The sequence below is a fragment of the Notolepis coatsorum genome (genome assembly GCF_963971535.1).
Source record: "Notolepis coatsorum genome assembly, chromosome: 8".
Classification (NCBI taxonomy): Eukaryota; Metazoa; Chordata; class Actinopteri; order Aulopiformes; family Paralepididae; genus Notolepis; species Notolepis coatsorum.
Window position 1 is genome coordinate 93,911,234 of NC_140172.1, and position 20,877 is coordinate 93,932,110.

Genomic DNA, 20,877 nt, shown 5'->3' on the forward strand with positions numbered 1-20,877 from the left:
ACAGATTGCAGAATGGGTACAGTACAGTACAGCTCAATATACATACAATTGTTAAGGGAATGCAGAAAGACTTTCGTCTTGTTTACATCAGGGTCCCCCATTTTCAATTCATCATAACATATATGACACACACGACATACAGATAGACAGACAGTACTGCTATCTATACATTTATGACATACCCGATTTCCAAATACAGTACTGTTTGTGATTCAAAAAAAATAGTGCTGTTTTAATTCTAGGAACAGTTAGCAGACCAGTCCCATAAGACCTAAAAAGTCTACAGGAAATAGCATAGTATTTTGGCGCTAAACCATTAAGTGATTTATAGACAAATAATAGTATATTGAGGTAAAGGTCCTTGGAAGGAATGGCAAAACCACAAGGTCGTACCAGAGCCACATATCTTAAGACCCGGAAGCAACTAGACATCCCCATAGAATTATAGAGAGCATCCTCATGTCAGTTCACAAGCTTATGGCGGCTTACAAGAGATTTGGCAACGAAACACCATTCCCAGTCTTGTTATATCTCTCCAGTTAAGGCGATCGCAACATAAGCGCTTGGGAGGCAGTGGTGCAATGATATTCAAACAAATTAGTTAATAAAAAAAACTAAAATATTATTGGGCAGAGTGGATATTTATTTGTGTTGTTGTAGCGCACTCCCGTACATTCACAAATAGGCTAAGACAACGTATTTGTGATTGGCGTGTGAATATACCCACACAGGTAACCGGTCTGATTTGAAAGCGTGTTGTTGACGATAGCTTAAACCAATCAATGGCTGCAGGGGGCGGGGCGCGGCCTGTCCATCAGGTCGGAACTGTGATGAGTTGAATAGAGGGGGCGGGGCAGAACCCAATCCGGTTTGAGCTCGTTCTGTTCCAATGGAACATTAACGCCTCGCGCTACTCCGTGGAAGCATATATACCTCTGCGTTTTCTGAGACATTTAGACACATTCTTTATCGCAAAGAAACAAACACACAACGCAAACATGCCCAGAAGGAAAGCAGTAAGTAGAATATTTTATGTGTTCGCTTGTACACCATTTAGAAACATAGTTGCACGACATTGCTTCAGTTTAGCGCTTTTTTTAAACACAGCAGTAGACGTCCATTGTTGTGCTCCGTTCTAACGGCGATATAATGTGTTTCGCCGCGGCGCTCCCGAGTTTATACCTCGTTTTAATTTGAAGTTGGGTTTATCGTGGTATTTTTCGTGCAGCGATTGTCTGCGCGTTACATTTGATGTATTTGTTAAGTCACGTTTTACACGAATCTCGTGATTTGTAGTTTAACTCCAGTTGTTTATATATTAAAAAAATATATAAATACATTTAGGCCTAACCTCAGAGTAACACAAATAGGTGGCCGTTTTCTGCGTCGTTAGATTAGCATTTCTGCAGGAAGTTTTGCACCTATTGATCATTCTGTATGGGGCGAGTTGGACGGCGGGCTATTTCTCAAAATGGACACGAAGTATCAGTTGGATGTGGTTTCCCCTTTGAGCTGCAACCCAAACGTAGACGGCACGTTTTTAACATCATCATTCTGTGGCAATTACATGCACGATTAAAACATGTCTGTGTATGGTCGCCATTCTCTGCAATGGTAAAATATTTTTTTTATATCTTGTTTTTCCGATTTGTGCTATTTCAAGCCTTTGTCGTGCTCGCGCGTCCTTTCGATTTATTGTTCGCGCGCGCCAGGTCTAGGTTATGCAATATGGCGATCCTCCGACATCACAGCGCTGCTCGTGTTGCTGGGTGTTCTGGTGGATTCTGCAACCAACTCGGAGGATCGCTGAGCATCTCGGAGTTGAATTTCAAATGTATGGCGGGAAATCCCATTACAGTGGCCTGGTCGGGGGAGGGCGCGTTTTTCTAGTCTGGCATGATCGCCATTGAATGGAGGCGGGCTCGACATCCCCCCTCCTCACCGCCAAATAATCGTATTAAGATTGAAACAATCATTGGCAAGACCCGACCGACATGACTCTTAATAGCATGTTGACTCAGTTTTAATAATAAAAAACTAAAAACATAGACTGAGGCAGGCTGACTGCTTCCCGTTACATAACGTGCCCCCGCCCCTTACGTCAATCAAACATGGCTTAATGTAAATGTTATTTAATGAGTTGATGCCTAATGTCTCCCTTTTTATTTTCTACAGGCAGCCATTGATGCCGATGCACCGGTAAGGGAATAAACAAAAATATTATGATTTGTTTGTTTGGGTTGCGTGTTCACTCATTCGTGATGCATTCTCCTGCTCATCCACCAGGGGTCAGCATCGGTCCACTATTGTGCTTCCAATGTGTTGATGGTGACTAACAGTGTGTTGATGGTGACTAACTGTACATGTCTTCTCTGTTTGATTGTTTTGCAGGTCTTAAGGAAATCGTCGAGGTTTACATCCGTAAGTGTGGGCCGCATCATACTGTCATAGTTGTAAGAGTGTGTCCTATTCTGAGAACAATTAATTAAAACATGTATCTTTTCATTATTTCATCACAGAAACCCGCACCAGCAGCAGAGCCTAAACCAAAGGCAAAGGTGAGTCAATAATCAATATATATATTTCATCAAGTAAAAAAAAAAAAAAATATATATATATATATAACATAGGACATAAATCACAACAAATCACAGGACAATACTAGTAATAATAATGACACTAGAAAAAACAAAACAAAAAACTAATTCTAATGATATTATCAGACACCACAAAAGACATTCCCCCCCCACCCCAGGACCAACACCACAACCCCGCTCCTCTGCTAGATCATTCATAACTTTAGAACAATATTGTGTTATATCTTCTGTTAACCCTCAGGTTACATCCATACTTTATGTAATTTAGCCTAACCTGTTGTTAAACCCCCCTGTTTTGTTTTGCAGAAGGCACCTGCGAAGGCCAAGAAAGTTAAAGAGGTGCCAAAGGAACCTGAGGAAGAGAAGGAGGCAGAAGCTCTGACAGAGAACGGTGAAGACAAAGCTGAGGAAGAGGTGAGCAGGGTTTGCACAAGGTCCTTGAAGTGCTTGAATTTTGACCCAAAAAAGTTTAACTAATTGTCGAAAAAGCCATAAACATTGGATCCGATTTGTTTTCCAATAAATAAGCCCATTTAAAAGTGATTTTGCTATGTCTGTGGGAACCCTGGGTGAGTCTTTAGCAGAAGCCCGATTTGACTTCGGTCGTCTTTCCCATTTGAAAATGAATACAGAACAACTTTCCACTCTCCCATATGACTATGTTTCCCTAAGGTGTTTCTTCTCCTGTCAACACCATGTACACAATCTCACAGATTAAGGTTGAATGACCATTGCGGTTGCAAAAAGACTCGTTCAAAGTCAACTTTATTTCCCATAATGTGCAAGACATACAGAAAAATGTATTGCGTTCCCCCCTTGTATATAAAAAAAAAATCTAATATAAACATAAAGTAACAGGGCACAATATACAAATTAAATGAATGCGTGAAATAAATAGAGGTAAATGTGCTTGTTTGAGCCTACTTTATGTAGCATGTATGCAATGCCTGTCAAACAAGATGCTTTTGTAAAATATTGTATTTCACAATATAAATGTAATATAAAAAGCCCCCCTTCTAACTTTTGCACATCCTTGTGTTTTCAGGCAGCGCCGGCCACAGAAGAAACTGAAGAGAAAGAGGAGGAGGAGGAAGAGGAGGCGGCAGAATAGCATCTCAAAAACCACATGTTTACTCGGCGCTCCCTGTACCTCTTTTTCTTGTACAATTCAGGGGAATATTTTTATCAGCAATTTTCTAAATACAGGTTTTTTAGTAGTTTGATTGTAGAGAACACATTTTTTTAACGAAACAACAACAACAACAAAAAGTACATTTAGAGATGGGGATTTCATCACATCCCTTTTTTTCTTTTTCTTCATTGGCAGAACAATTGCGGTCATTTTTAAAATGCCAGTTTTTATTTACAATGTGCGGGGTGGGTGGTGGTTGTGGGGGGGCAGGTTACTGTATAAACATGCAGGCATGCCATTTACAGGAGGTGCAACAACTTGAGAGGCTAACATTCCATATGCTTTATGAGGGACTGTGTACGTAATCTGTTGGGGTGGGGCTGATACTCTTGCAGGGCAACACATTGTTTTATTGTTTATAAAGAGGAAAAAAACTGTTTTAGAATGTCTGTAAGCTTTGTTCCTTTGTTCCTATGTTAACTCTTGTACTCATGCAGGTTTTTCGTAACCAATTTAATCAACAAAACTCCCCTAGTGTTGGAGTTCTCCCTTCCAGGCCGGTGCATTGCATGTATTGGTTTTGTCTGTTTCTGTGATAGCATCACAATAAAATTTGAATAGCTGCTGTGAAAAAGAGTTTTTGAACTTTCTCTATTTGCAGTCTGTAATGGTACATTGTGAGGATGGTAAAAATGGAATATCTTTTAGTTTTTATTTTATTTTTTAGCCAAGCTAATTGATTTATGACCATGTAATACAAACTCGATAATGGTTTCTGGAATGCCAAGAGACTAAATGTATATCACAGATGACAAATGCGTACCAGCAGTAGCAATATTCACGTCGGTTAGTTATCTGTATCAAGTACATTTCCCCCCTTTGTTTATAGATGTATTTGTGTATTGTTATAAGCAAAACAATAAAAAAAAAAAAGGTTGGTAATTGTTTTTCTAATGTGATAACAATGTTGGTCTACATGATGGCTGGTAGAGTTACAATTTTTCTTGTGTACTGGTACTCGTAAGTCAAGTAAATAATACCATAAAATGGTAGAAAACGCAAACAAATAAGCAATAGAAAATACTTTAAAACCAAGAACACAAACATTTACAAAACTGGTCATATTGAATAAATAAGCCTTCAGCTGCTTTTTAAAGGTGTCAAGACAGCACAATGTTCAAGTTTCTTTATTAGTTCAGGTATCATAGCAGCATGGGAGAGGTACAGGTAGTAGAAGACATACAGGTCACAGAATATAATTATTACAATGGAGAAGTAAAAATAGAATAAAAAGGCACTAATTAACTCTGGACATGTGCATATGGGCAACAAGGTGCGCGATGAGGGTATGTATGCCCTCTGTTATTTTGCCCTACAATAAATATAGTTACAATATATAATCTAAAAATGCAAACTATATGCTCTGATGAAGTATACAGTATTCACATAAGGTACGTATATTGTCCTTTTAGGTGGGAGTCAGCTACTAGGTTCCTAGTAGTTGGATGTGTGGATATGTACACAGGTGCCTGACCATACATGGCTTTATATGAAAACAAACCTTATGAATAAACAATTAATGGGAAGCCAGTGTAAGGAATATAGGATGCGTGTGATGTGAGTTGACCTGCTGGACCAGCCTTGCTGCAGCGTTCTCGACCATTTGTAGTAAAAAAAAAAAGCAGTTTGATTCAGTTTAAAAAGAGGCAATACTAAAATATAATAGACAGTGTGATAAAATAGTTAAATAGAAATATACAATACAATTTACAACAGAGCATCGCTCATAACACTTAAGACTTTGTAAACATAATTATAATAATGTCAGAGCTATAACCTCATCACATTATTTTGCAATATTTTTAAAATGTCAAAAAATATTTAGCTTCAAATGTTTTGGTAGAATAACTTCATATGAGATGAGTCAGCAAAATATTCTTGATGATTTTCAAGGCATAAAAGCATTGAAATAGAAAATTGCCTTTTTTTGGCACAGTGGCACTCTGAACCTAAGAAGATTAGTTTAATTGAATACCATAGTAGGCAATGAGAGTGTAAATTCGTTCATGGATGCCTAGTACTTTCAATCTCTAGCTAATGAGGAACGGGATGAAAGTCTTTCACACAAAAATAAGCGTATGGGAGGCTGGTAACGGGGAAAAACCTGATATGAGAATGACTTGCAACTTGCAATGGGCCTGGTCTACAAGATACACTACGCGACCAAGGTACCCATGTACATGTCAAAATACTTCCCAAAGGTCAGTGAATACCACGATCACAACACCAGAGGGAGCTCCACAAATCATGTTAAACACAGATTCGGCTCAAACAAGGGACTAAACACGTTTAGCAATTATGCCACATCAATGTGGAACGCCCTACCCAAAGCTGTAAAGGAATGTGAATCACTACCCACTTTCAAAAGCACTCTCAAAGAACACCTACGGGAGACTGCAATTCGAAACTGGCCCCTACAAATGTCTTAACCCAGTTGTACAGCAAATGACCAAGTATGGCTTTGTCAGTATTCCAATGTACAGTGTGTGTCCCCCCCCCAACTCCCCCCCTCGAATGTACAGCCCCCACCCACCCCACCCAACCTCCTCCAATGTACAGTTTCTACGTCAAATGTATATACACTCTTTTTCTGGACACTTTTTGTATCACAACAGTACTGTATTTGCAAATCTGATATGTCATAAATGTATAGATGTAGCAGTACTGTCTATCTGTATGTCAAGTATGTCATATATGTTATGATGAATTGAAAATGCAGGGGACCCTGATGTAAACAAGACGAAAGTCTTTCTCTGGTCTGCATCCCCTTAACAATTGTATGTATTGAGCTGTACTGTACCCATTCTGCAATCTGTTAATAAACTTTTCAATCAATCAATCAATCAATCAATCCTAGACAGTCAACCTTTTGCAATGAATTCAAGCTGATATTGTTCAGACAAAACAACAATCACCTTAACCCTTTCACTACCACACTACAGAAGGTTAACCTTTCACTACCACACTACAGACGGTTAACGTCCGTAGTGTGGTAGTGAAAGGGTTAACCTTTCAGTCTAAATACTTCCCAAAGGTCAGTGAATACCACAACCACAACACCAGAGGGAGTTCCACAAATCATGTTCAACCCAGATTCGGCACAAACAAGGGACTAAACACGTTTCGCAATTATGCCACAACAATGTAGAACGCCCTACCCACCTTCAAAACCGCTCTCAAAGAGCACCTATGGGAGGCTGCAATTCGAAATGTCCAAATCCCCCCTCCCACCCCCTCCTAATGTACAGTCTCCTCCCCATCGTATGTATATATTTTCTGTTAGGATCTCCGTTTGAAACAGTACTGTATATTTGCATAAATTGTATGTCACAAATGTAACAATACTATATACCTGTATGTCATGTATGTCATAAATGTCATGATATATATCTGTATGTTGTGTATGTCATAAATGTCATTATGAATTGAAAATGGGGGACCCTGATGTGTTACGGGGGCTGCAGTAGCTGAACCCAATAGCAGAAACACAGGGAGAGAGAGAGTGGAGCGGTTTAGGATATTTATTCCAAAGGTATACCATGCATCAATAGTACAACAGGGAATGTGCAGAATGTGGTACAGGAGCACTCTTCGTTCTCCTCGGGAACGTCCGGGCAGGTGGCGTCTCGATAGACAGCGTAGGCCGGCAGCGGGTTATCCTAGGTTGGCTAGTTAACACTCCGACGAAGGACGACAGGATCCATGGGGTGTATATTGGGGCTGCTGATGAGCAGATCCCTCTCAGCTATGCCGATTGACGCCAGTTGACAGCGTGGGAAGGCTGCGGCAGGAAGCTGCTCATATAAGGGCACGGAAGGACAGGGGCAGAGGAAGGCCCGGGCCGTGATTGTGACATGATGTAAACAAGACGAAAGTCTTTCTCTAGTCTGCATCCCCTTAACAATTGTGTGTATTGAGCCGTACTGTATTGTACCCATTCTGCAATCTGTTAATAAAGTTTTCAATCAATCAAACCGTGTTCGAGCCAATCAGCAATACCAACCGAGTCACGTGACTAAGTTACGCCGGATGCGTGAATACTTTCGGCAAGCAACATGCCCTTCCGCGTTGCTCTGATTGGCCAGCGATCGGCCAGCCCTCTACGCTCGTTTTCCCCCTACGCCGGTAACACGCGCATTCTTTTTGACGGCACTCACACGCCAAGCAGGTTTTCGCCACACAGCCGCAAGCTGTGCAGGTTTTAATAGCAGGTTTTAATAGGTTTTGCCGCAGCGGCGGCAGGTTTTAATAGGTTTAGCCGGTAGATAATAATAATAGCAATACTTAGAATAATAATACTTAGACAAACGCACGCAATTGGCACAAGTGTAAATTATGCATTCGTCACTACTCTCTCTATATCAACACATAGGTAATATTAATAGGTTTTGCCGCTGCGGCATTATGCATTCGTCACTACTCTCTCTATATTGACGCGATCACTACTCTCTCTATATCAACACATAGGTAATATTAATAGGTTCATCCACTTATTGCCATCATGGACCAATAACAGAACAGATTGACAGGTGGTGACAAAGCACGCAACTGGGCATTTATTTAAAAAAACATACATACCCTAACCACATAACAGATATTTAAAAGGTAATTAACAGGCATGTTCTGCAACATATATATCCCTTGAACAATGAAAAACTCCTTTTTCTTCTATTTACAAATAAGAGCAGCTCTGAAGGCTCACGTGTCCCATGGGATGTTGCACTTGAGCACCACAGGTTTCACAACACAATTATTGTTATTATTATTTACAAGACTGGGCATTTATTTAAAAAACATGTTGGCTTGGCTGAATAGCAGTGATCGCCCGCGGCGTCCATCTTGCTTAGTTAGGCGTTGGAGTATAGCGTATATAGCGCAGCATATATTGATGCAGCTAGGTATTATCATGCTATACCCGCTTATTATTATTAACCAGCGTTGCTATGGCGTGTTCTGTGATGCCCATTTATTATTATTGTCGCGTATTAACCTGGGGGGGCCTCATGCGCATGCGCGGGCAGCGCGGCGTAGGGGGTAAACGAGCGTAGAGCGTTGGTATTCACGCAGGAGAGCGCTGGCCAATCAGAGCAACGCGGAAGGGCATGTTGCTTGCCGAAAGTATTCACGCACCCCAGACCTGCGCGAGCTGCTTCGCCAAAAGAAGTACAATGGGGAGAAACCATGGCACTCCCTGACTAAAAGTTGTTTCAAACGAAAACGGCTGGATGTCATTTTGCCAAATCAGCATGGCTGTGATTGTGAGTCTTTCACCTTTTACATATCTAGCTTTGGCATGGATTGATTGTTTAAATCGCTAGCATGGCTAACAAATGCAAATATATTCTAGTCTGCCCCGTTGTTCTGACCAGGATAACAGGATTTATGTTCTAAAGTCTATGGTCTTTCCCCATTCAGTGGCAGGACACTTCCCTACCTGGACATTTAATATTACGCTTATTAATATCTGGGTGACATAAAACTAAGAGGTAATAACTATTACTGGGACTTGATAGTCTTCAACATTGACTTTTATTTGTTTTGTCTTAACACTTTAAGTGCTGAAAACGTGTTTAGGAGTCTTTCCTAGCCATGCTAAAGTTGCAGAGGACGCCCTAACTCGTCTTTAATATCAATATTTCAAAAATCTGTGATCGGAATCATATTTCCCCTCTGCAGCCTTCACACACAGTTCTGAGCTCCTCTCAATCCTCTAGCGGTTCAAGAGCGCCATCTGGTGGCCGATCGGCAGAAGCGCCAAACAGGAAGTCATGTGGATGAAGTGGTGATCACCCATATTACTTCCGGGCACTCGCTATAGTTCCCGGGACTCGAGCTCAACACAATACATAGCGATCCGTTGCCAATAACTCGATAAACAACATGATTTGGACGTATATACTATTATACAACCTGGCAATGGACCGGGTATTTCGACATCCCATAATGGAAAACTGTCTACCCCACGCTGATCGCCCAACGGCCCGCGGAGACTGGGGTGAGTTTTAGCGTGTAGTATTACCGTGTTCGACACTAACTGCTATGATGAACATTTGACCCACATTAGATGAATGGTATAACGTTGCCCACGGAATTATAAACGATCCCCCGCCCATCCGGTCATCATCAGATGATACGTAGAAACTTCTAAAAGCACGTCCATTTGAAATTTTTCATCTGCCACCAATCGCTACCAAACTGTATTTGATCATCAATATAATGCATTTGGGGCTATAAATCACGTTCTGGAGAAAGCTGCATAAAGAGATGAAAACATACTTATACTTTAGATCATATTTTAGTATGAATATGTGAACGAAAAAGTTTAACGTTCATACACCCTGAACAATACATATAGGACATTGAATGGGCCCTAATAATGGCAATCTAGCAATAGAATTTAAAAAGTTATAGCCCTGCAAAGAAGGGGAACTTCTCCATAGACAAATAGAGCTGGCAACGGATGGTATATCATGAATTTAACCTTAGGCAATCAAAGTGTTAAAGTTGTAGATGATTGTGAAAAGAGAGCCATGGCGACCACAGAGCAGTGCTGGTGACACGATGCCGGTCTGATGTATCAGCCGGTAATCAATTTCAAAACATTGACAATTTACAAAAGACTCATATGTCATAGTCTTGACAAATGCTTTAAATGCACCAGGAGTAAGCAGCTCTTTAAAGGAACACGCCAACTTTTTGGGAAATTAGCTTATTTGCCATCTCATCTACCCTAGAGTTAGACAAGCAGATACATACCCTTTCCTTCTCTGTGCATGCATTAGGCTTAGAGAACAAAAAACAGGGCTTTTTAGGTGATGAAATCACTGCACCCAGGCAGCAGTGGTTCAGCAAAAAATAGTTCAGAGTATATATCTACTTTCTCCACGTGGTAAATACACAGGTCACATGTTTACAGGAACGTTTTAGAGTTGTATTTGGAGTGTATTTCGTGACTGTTGGGAACTAGGTTACACTGGCACACCTACTTCCAGTGAATGACACTAAGCTAGGCTAACGGTGCGGCTGTTCTCCAAGCCTAATGCATGCACAGAGAAGAAAAGGGTATGTATCTGCTTGTTTAACTCCAGGGTAGATGGCAAATAAGCTAATTTCCCCAAAAGTTGGCACGTTCCTTTAAGGTGTAAATCTTCTTGCTGGCCATTTCTCACAGAGGGAGTTGAGATTAAGAAGGCTTTCTTTCCCCATACGTGTCAAAGACTCGGGGGGGGGGGGGGGGGGGGCTTTCAGCAGAAATAAAGTTGATAAAAAATAAAACCAGCTAACCAATGTCAAAATTTGCTCAATACTTAGGCTGCAGATATTGCATTTGTCAAAAAAAAAAAAAAAAAGACAGCAAAAAAACTACTGTTGATTTGCTGTGATTTTCACTTTTAATAACATTGGTGATACTACTAGAAATTTAGCTCATTCTACACTTATTAAATCATTAATTATTAAAAACACTTACCCAAAATGAAATGAATGACAAATAAATAATATAATATATTTTTTATTATTAAAATGATAGTAAGTTATAAATAAGCCATAGGATGGTACTGAACATAGACGTCACATATTATTAATAACAACTTGGTTACAGTGACCCTTTGTAGACATGGAAAGGATAATAATGCCATATAATTTAAATGTCAGTTAGTCTGCTGGCATTATGGCAGTGGCATTAAGTCATGATAAATCAAAATATATATTTTATATATATATATTATAGTTTGGTTCAGTGCCTCAAAATTTGTTTCTTTCGGATTTATCATGACAAGATGGAATATTTCCAAGGATAATCCTTCCTCTCAAAATGACACATTGCCACATTAAACCTCAGTCATTTATAATGTAATCACAGTTGATGTTCCATAAGAGAGATGAATCTAAACATATCAAGACGTCTGGTAATGTGTACTACAGTGGTGTATAAAAATAAGATCATGCTCTATTATTGAACACATTATCTACTTTTCAAGTTGTAAGGATGAATGAGGTCTGTACAGTGAAAGGGAACCATCAAGAATATCATACAGAAACACATTTGTGCAAATATCTCTAGACATGGCCTAGAATATGCAGACTCTTCAATAAATCATTCAGTAACTTCAGGATAACTGACCTCCACTGAAGGCAGCACACATTCACTGTATCGTAATATGATCAAGCTCCATTCAAACCATTAGCTCAATGTCTTTTCAAATGTGCTTCTTAAGCATGCTGATCAACAGATGCATCTAAACTGTAAGCTGTTCATTCAAATAACCATTATCCGTCTTCTCACTCACAAAATCACAAACATGATTAAAATTGTAGCATGTGGCCGTTAGTGGTGAGGCCTTTGGAGTGATTCAGTGTGGGACGTCATACTATCAACAACAAACAATTATTCCTGTACTAAATCCATGCAAGTAAACATAAAACATGGTGGTGGCACTTTAACCTATGGTACTGAAAGGGATAGGGGGCAACTTGATAACAGTCTCAACAGCCAGGTAATTTGCAAGCAATATCTAATAATTGTAAAGGTTATGTCGTGCAGTAGGTTTCAGTGTGAATGGTCAGAGTTCTACAGCTGTTACGAGCATGCCTCTCCATGTTGTTTCTTCACTTCCATCATTCTAGCCGATCTTAAAAACATCTCAGAGAATGTTATTTGAAATAAAAATAAATAATTATTATTATTCAGTAGACTCCATGGTAGTGGGCTGGTATCTATAGCCTTATAGTATTAATTTAATCATAGTGTTTCTGTACTGCATTGCTTTAAAAAAAAAAAAAAACGAGTCCAATGTTTATCTCCTGCTAACCGTTTACAGACCAATATACTTTTGTACAGTAAACCTGAAGTGTGTGTGTCTCTCCCTCCTGTTCTCCCACCTGGGGGAGAGAGAATCTAAAGCTGCAGTTATGGACTTCGTGGTGTCAGGCTCTGTAGCTTCTACATTATTCTATTTCTATGGTTATGGACTATAGTTGCTTTGGACTTTACTATATAAATATACTTTGTGCTGATGTGCTATAGGCTACTACAGCGACACCTGAGGCATGTTAGGGGAACTATTAATGATAAAGGTTATAGAGAAGTGGGTTTATGACTGGAAGGTCGTTGATTCAATTCCCCAGATAGCAGGAGAAATCTGGGTGTGGGAAGTAAATAGATATAATAAATAATCTCCCATCCAGAATGTGAAGCAGGGCGTTGCTGAAAAAGAGCCTTCATGCTTAGAGAACTTACTCTGGGTAAATATAGAAACTACTGATAACTGTGAATAAACAACATGCAACCTTCTGGGACGGTTTACCCCCAACCAATTATGCAATAACACATATACTGTAGCTATAACCTTATTACCAGATAACGCCCAACATTGCCAAGCTGTTGTACAAAATCTGTCATTATTACTGACTGCCCTCTTCTTTCAACACTGTATGTTAATAAGAGATACCAAATATTTTTTGATTATTCATTTGTTGAGACAATGGACCTTTTTCACTGTTGTGTCACACCAAGGTATACACAGTTTTTATTAACTTACATTTTTTTAATTTATTTTTTTAATTAAGGTGTTCCAGTGTACTACTGACTACTATCAACGCTGGCTCACTGGCAGACCCAACTCAAGCAGACCCCATTATTAACCCTTTCACTACCAAATGGTTAACCCTTTCACTGCGACAATACAGAGGGTTAACCCTTCCACTGCCACACGACAAAATGGTTAACCCTTTCACAACCACACTACAGAAGGTTAACCTTCTGTAGTGTGGTAGTGAAAGGGTTCATGTATGATATCACCCTGCTTCCAGTGTGACTCATCTGGGGAAAGGGGCTCCATGGTTGTGTTTAGTGGAACTGGAGGTGATCATGTATTCAGCATGAGGTGAGATCATCAACAGCTCAAAAAGGCCCATCTGGGCTCAGCAGCCGACAAAAGATGTTAATCCATTTTCTCTGCGACGCGGCCCATCTTTGTGCGCATGTTGCGCACAAGGAAGTAGCAGACGGTGGCAACGCCGATCGCCACCTCGGTGACCCAGAAAGCCATGTCCCAGCTGTGCTGTTTGGCAACGGTGCTGAAGGGCAGTCCAGCCATAAAGGCCCCAACTGTATCAAAAGAAAAAACAGATTACTTGCATGGATGTTTCCAGTGATAGTAATACACACTCAATAGTTCCCACAGACATTGCAAAATGGACTTAAGGACTTTTAAGTACTTTTCCAAGCACTATTTTTCATTTTCAAGGATGTCACTCAAATTAAATATATCTAACTTCCGATACACCAGAAACTGTCTGAACATTGAAGCAGCAACACTGTACTTCAATGCCATCATCATGTCACACCTTACATACTGTATTACCAGCTGGACCCAGGACTGCAAAACAACTACAAACAGGCTCTGAAGGTTCTGGACCAGAAGCCTATCCATCACCACCAATGCAATATCCTGGACAAGCATGCCCTCTTGAGCTGGGACAACATCATTAAATTAACCAATGCCAGTCTGGTCTTTAAAATCCTCCATGGTCTAGCCCCACCCCCACTTTCCGATTTTTTTGTACCGGGTGACTTGGCTGTTCCATTGAGAAAAAGTACATTTAGCCAATCAGCCCTCTTCGTGAGAGCTGCCAGGACCTGGAACTCTATTCCAATTTGCAGCCGCAATATTGAAACACACAGATCCTTCAAACACACTTTCAAAACATGGCTAAGAAATAACTACACATGTGAACACAATAGCCCTGCAGAACTCTAACCCTATATGCTTGCCTGTACCCAATATGTAGTATTATTGTTTGTACATTGTCTGTACATGTCTGCTGTATACTGTCTGCTGTATATATTTGTATGTGTTTTTAACCTGTTCTTAACTCACTGGAGGCCAAACCCGAGATAGTCTGGGTTAACTCGCCATGCTTTGGGCGCCAAACCAGAGAAATCTCGGGTTTTAATCCATATTTCTTTTATTAGCGATATCCATTCATTTGTCATCCATTGGATTGGATTGGCTGGGACTGTGCATCAAAAAAATAAGTCCGGTCCAGGTTTTACTTCTCTGGCATGCAGCTGGATACTATTGCATTGACTGGGGGGACTGGGAGCATCGTGGATTATGTGTTTTGGACTATAACGTTGGATCAATGGACGCAATCGATATTTGGAATGGCGATCAGGAATTGGATTAATCTTTTTGCATGACATCAGATGTGAGGTAAGGCCTTTATGTTACGAATCTTGGGGTAATCAGGTGTTCCTTTCTCCGCCATCGGAGCGTGTGTGTGTGAGGTTCGCGCCGACCAAAGTACGGAGAAGCGATTTTTCAGACCCGCTTCTCTTCGTGAATGAGGACACATATTCTATCGATAATCTAGCGTTAATTTGAAAACGATTCATAAATCAAGCGACAAATGGCCCGCTTTCTAAGGAAATACATTTAAGCTCGATTTGCTGGAGTTTCTTGAGATGAGACAGAACGCCCTAGAAATATATTTATATTCATCACGGTATAAAATGGAAATGTATGTATGAAAAAATTATCCGTTTCGTGCATGTTGACTGGAAGCAACTCATTGACGATCACTGTGTTATTTAGATCTATTGCTATTATATTTGATATGTTTTATGCACTCGCAAATAAGTCCTATTCTCCATTGGATAAAGCGTTGGCACCGAAGGGCCATCAGCAGAGGGCGCTGTTGGCCCTGAATTAGTTAATGAACCGTATGCAATATATGTTATGCTTAATTTTTTAGTGGCTTTTAACACCAGGCCCAGGGACCAGGGACAACAGTTGCAAATTTGCTTTGCCCAACACTGTCTCACACATTTACTTTCACGTTCATTAATGTGTGCCGTCCCTGTTCAAATAAAGTTTAAACTGGCCTGCTTGCCAGCTAGAGCAAGCTAGAGCATCACACACGAAGAAATGAGAAAAAGCAGTTGGAGCGCGGGAGACAGTGACTCGTCAGATTTGATTAAAATAGAACAAAAAAAACGATTTGATCATGGATGACCAAAACATTCAATGCAAATGGTTGATTTGAATTTCAAGGACTTTTTAAGCACATTGTTAAAAAAAAGGGCTGTTTTCAAGGAATTCCAGGCCTTGACAAAAATAAAGCACTTTAAGCACTTCAAGGACCTTGTGCGAACCCTGATTGATTGTCTGAACAGATCCTAGCCATGATGAGCAACTACCGGACCCCGTCTTTGTTCCAGAGCACAAATGAATGTGTGCAGACATCTTTTTACTTGTTTGTTTGGTGTCTACCTCAGCTGTCTGTCTCCTGGTTGTCTTCCTCAGCTGTCTGTCTCCTGGTTGTCTTCCTCAGCTCTGTCTCCTGGTTGTCTAACTCAGCTGTCTGTCTCCTGGTGGTCTAACTCAGCTGTCTGTCTCCTGGTTGTCTAACTCAGCTGTCTGTCTCCTGGTTGTCTAACTCAGCTGTCTGTCTGCTGGTTGTCTTCCTCAGCTGTCTGTCTCCTGGTTGTCTAACTCAGCTGTCTGTCTCCTGGTTGTCTAACTCAGCTGTCTGTCTCCTGGTTGTCTTCCTCAGCTCTCTGTCTCCTGGTTGTCTTCCCCAGCTGTCTGTCTCCTGGTTGTCTACCCCAGCTGTCTGTCTCCTGGTTGTCTAACTCAGCTGTCTGTCTCCTGGTTGTCTACCCCAGCTCTGTCTGTCTCCTGGTTTTCTACCCCAGCTCTGTCCCCTGGTTGTCCACATCTCTGTTATGACATTGCAGAAAACCCCATCTAATCACCTCATTATTAGAGCAGAAGTGTTCCCCTCAGAGGAAAGCAACAGTTGTGAACGGAGGATCAAGAAAAGATTTGAGATAGGTCAGCTATGGGGCTTTAGAATATATACCCTATAAATAATAATAATAATTTAGCACCTGCTCAGAGGTCATCAATCGGCACGCATGCGATGCGATTAGTATCTGCGATTAACCCATCCCATCGTCCTTCCCCCCCAAGGGCAGCCGGGAGCAGACAGGCGTCAACGTGAGCCAAGCCAGGGGACCAATCCAAGTGCTCCTGTCCGTCTTCATCAAGGACGCCACAGCGTTAGCGATCTATTGTTGTGCATGTTTTTCCATTGGGTTTATCTTATCGGGGGGGGGGGGGGGGGGGGGGAACCCTTGCGAGCACGGGGAGAACATGCAAACTCCACACAGAAAGGCCTGGGAGATACCCCACCTGGGTAACTGGCATCATGGAAACCTGGTCCCGAAGCGGGAATCAAACCCTGGACCTTCTTGCTGTGAGGCGACAGTGTTAACCACTACACCACCGTGCTATACCCTTTAGAATAAGGTTACTCAATTTTTGATCAATCCAAAATAGAAAGTAAATGTCGTCTGGTCCCTCGTCTATTTATCAGTGTTCATCATTCCTAAATATATCATAAAGAATGAAAAAGTGACATAAAAATAAGGTAGCTCTTTCCACAGTTAGCTAATGTGCAGAATAAAAAAAAACTGTCAATCATTTGTTTAAAATAAACACCTTAGTGGTATAGACTGACAAAAGTGTGGTAAGCTATTTAGCGAGCAAGGTAAGATGCAGGCATGATGGCCCCTTTAGACACGCACTGGACCCCTGCTCTTAACCGCACATTAATCGGAACCATCCCAGCACTCTGGTCTTAAGACTGCGTACAAACTGCGCTCATGTCCGAATGCAAGCAGATCATTGTTTGCAGTATTCCCACTGCGAGCGAGGGGGCGTATCGATTAACATTAGGGATGGGCAAAAAAAAAAAAAAAAGAGTGGGAGACTGCAATACGTACATTTATATTAAATATGTGCTTCTCAGTGTTTTAGGCCATATGAAACAATTATTAAGTGGTCATAATTTGTTAAATATGTCAGTGCGCAATAATGCTTTGAAAATGGGGATTTCTTTTTATATCAAGTCAGTTTGCTCATCATCCAAAATAAATATTTTAAATTATTATATTCTGTTCACAAGAGGCAACTCCAGGCAATGTCTCAGCGCAGTGTCCCGAGGGGATGTTCCAAAGAGGCTCAAGGGTTTCATCCTGCCATAACCCTTTCACTACTGTACCAAAGGGTTAATCCTTTCACTGAGACCCTTTCACTGCCATGACAAATGGTTAACCCTTTCACAACCACACTACAGAAGGTTAACCCTTTCACTACCACAGGGTTAACCCTTTCAATGCGACAATACAGAAGGTTAACCCTTTCACAACCACACTACAGAAGGTTAACTCTTTCACTACCACACTACCAAAGGGTTAACCCTTTCAATGCGACAATACAGAAGGTTAACCCTTTCACTGCCATGACAAATGGTTAACCCTTTCACAACCACACTACAGAAGGTTAACCCTTTGTCGTGTGGCAGTGAAAGGGTTAACCTTCTGTATTGCAGTGAAAGGGTTAACCCTTTGCTAGTGTGGTAGTGAAAGGGTTAACCTTCTGTAAAGGGTTAACCCTTTCACTGCAATACAGAAGGTTAACCCTTTCACTGCCACACGACAAAGGGTTAACGTTTCACTACCACACTACAGAAGGTTAAATATAGTTTAAATGAATCCATTAGCCATTGTTTATTCCAGTAAAGCAAGTCATGCTCAGATGAAGCATGAGTTTGGTTAGACCAGAGGCTCAGTAACTACTAACTTTAGCTGAGTCATGAAAAGTCGCATCACTGAGCCCTGGTCACAGACATTCGGTAAGAGGGAGGGCAAGTGTTCCTATATGTTGATATTTCATCACTTGCTGGCTATTTGACAGCCACCATGGTGAACAAACTGGCTGCTTTGGCCTGGATTACTTACCGGGCATACTGGGCAAATACCTTGGGGCCCCCGGACCACCAGAGGCCCAGAGACCCCCAGGATTTGTGTGTATATATTAATTGCCAATTTGATCAAACTCATTTCAATTGAAATTTCTCTGATACTTGTATAACGAACGGTTCGGGTAGGACCAGTTCTTCATGGTAAATCTAAGTTGGTTTCCTATTGAGGAGCAAGGGACTGTGGATTCACTCGGCCAAACCTTGTTGGCGTGCATCACAGTCACGATTCAAGGGCAGGGGAGGCCAATAGTTACACCCGTTTACTGAGGGGCAGGGGTATACTGTACTGCTTACAGTATAGTACATGGCTGCACCACACTACTTACAGTATAGTACATGGCTGCACCACAGTATAGTACATGGCTGCACCACACTACTTACAGTACGAGTACATGGATCCTCACAATTTTGGTGCAGCACATAATTGGGTCTGGGTAGTATCGCCCATGTTGGACTGGTACCACTCGGTGTGGCAGCATAGTAAACCCACTCCAGCCCACAGTCGAGCTAAAAGTGAAGAAGATGAGGCTTCAATATATCTTTTTTTTTATCCACTTTTTCTCCCATCCCAATTTTTTGTTGTTATGCCAATTCCCCCCTCCCTGGTCGTTGCTCGCATGTGCCCCCCACTGGCCGGTCTAGGGAGCCCTGAAGTCTATCAGATGCTTCCTCCGAGACATAGGAGACAGCCAGCAGCATCTTTTCACCTGCCAGCGCGGACTCTCATTGGTGAGGTGTAATGTGTGAGAGGTCACACTACCCTCACCATCTCTCTCCCTCGCTGTGCAGGCGCCCTGACCGACCTGTAGGAGTCGCTGTTTACAACGACCAGAATACCACCCCACCGGCTTCCCTCCCGCTAACTCTGCCAATTGAGCCAGTATGACGGCCGGCCAAGCCGGAGGCAACGCTGACAGCCGGATTCAATACCAGTGTATCTCACGTTGGTGACGAGCGCTTCGTCCGCTGCGCCACCCAGCCGCCTCAATATCTTAGTACGGGATGCAGTGGGCAAATCAAGGCAGCTCATCTGGACACACCCATCCCTACGACCTATAAAGGCCACTGTTTCTCAGGGAACCTGTACGAGACCCCCCCGGCCATGGGATTGTTGGGTCTCTCCAGCCAATTCTCCTGGGTTGTAAGCTAATAAACCTTTGTTAACCAAGTCTATCTCTGACTATTCTACATTCATTGATCCGGGAAGATTCTCCCACATCTGTACTTGGTTCTCAATACCCAACCGTTGTCTCAGGCCCCGATTAATGTGGATCTAATGCACGATGTCTTGCTCCTCAGTTAAACGTGTGCAGAAGCCAGAAGCTGCAGTGAACGGACTGTGAGCCCAGTGGCGGCTGGTCCAGGGCGCCGCCCCCCCCTGGTGGAAAGAAGAAGAAATAATTCTTTGTGCGTCCCCCGGCCCCCTCCACTCTCTTTTCATGGGCGCTATCCCTCAGCTCCACAGTCAGTGCGCAACTCACAGGGCAAAATGCAACTGCAACTACATTTAATCCAATCAGCGCAGTCAAATACGATATCCGAGGGCGCGTTCCTCTAGCGCTCGAAGTAGTCTCTCTATTGGCTGAGAGTGGCACGTGACATCTCGTCCCGAATCACCTCGAGGGTCTACTAGGAAAATACGCTCGGCTAGTACTAGTTGTCGGAAATTGATAATAATCACAAGGTACTGTACATTCAGACAGTGTTGGATCTAACTAAATGGATTTATATGGACACTTACGCCAATTCCCCCCTCCCCTACCTGGTCGTTGTGCGCATGTGCCCCCTACTGGTCGGTCAAGGGAGCCCTGAGGTCTACCACATGCTTCCTCCGACACATGTGGAGACAGCCAGCTGCTGTCTTTTCTTTTTTTAATCAACTTTTTCTCCCCATTTTTCTATTTTTCTCCCATCCCAATTTCGTATTATCCAATTATTCCCTCCCCTGTCTCGAACGTTGCTAGACCATGCCTCTCACTGGTCGGCTGCCATGTGGACGAAGCTTTGCATCACGTGTCCCCTCCGGTACACGAGGAGGCAGCCGTCGCATCTTTTCACCTGCACAGCGCGATCTCTGTGGCGAGGAGTAACGCGTGGGAGGCTCACGCTGCCCCCGATACTTCCCGATTCTGCTGTACAGGCGCACCAACCGACCTGTAGGAGTCGCTGTCCACAACGTCCGATCCCCACCCACCGGCTTTCCCACCCCCTAATACTGCCAATTGTATTAGTATGAACGACCAGCCAAGCCGGAAG

At 42.1% G+C, this 20,877-nt stretch overlaps 2 protein-coding genes across 3 annotated transcripts in view; one reads left to right on the forward strand and one right to left on the reverse strand.

The window, feature by feature from the left end:
* The first annotated feature begins 882 nt into the window (after nt 1–882).
* On the forward strand, nt 883–4,666 carry hmgn1b (high mobility group nucleosome binding domain 1b). The gene is made up of 6 exons (XM_084320053.1): nt 883–1,016; nt 2,176–2,199; nt 2,392–2,421; nt 2,520–2,558; nt 2,904–3,011; nt 3,643–4,666. The coding sequence occupies exons 1-6, from the start codon at nt 999–1,001 to the stop codon at nt 3,706–3,708; spliced, it is 285 nt and encodes a 94-aa protein (XP_084176179.1). The 5' UTR covers nt 883–998; the 3' UTR covers nt 3,709–4,666.
* A 6,664-nt stretch (nt 4,667–11,330) lies between these two features.
* slc37a4b (solute carrier family 37 member 4b) overlaps nt 11,331–20,877 on the reverse strand; it is a 48,956-nt gene continuing 39,409 nt past the window's right edge. For both annotated transcript variants that reach the window (XM_084319932.1, XM_084319933.1), the window contains exon 10: nt 11,331–13,897. In XM_084319932.1, coding sequence (XP_084176058.1) covers nt 13,731–13,897 — 167 coding nt within the window. In that variant the 3' untranslated portion in view covers nt 11,331–13,730. The remainder of the gene's footprint in view (nt 13,898–20,877) is intronic.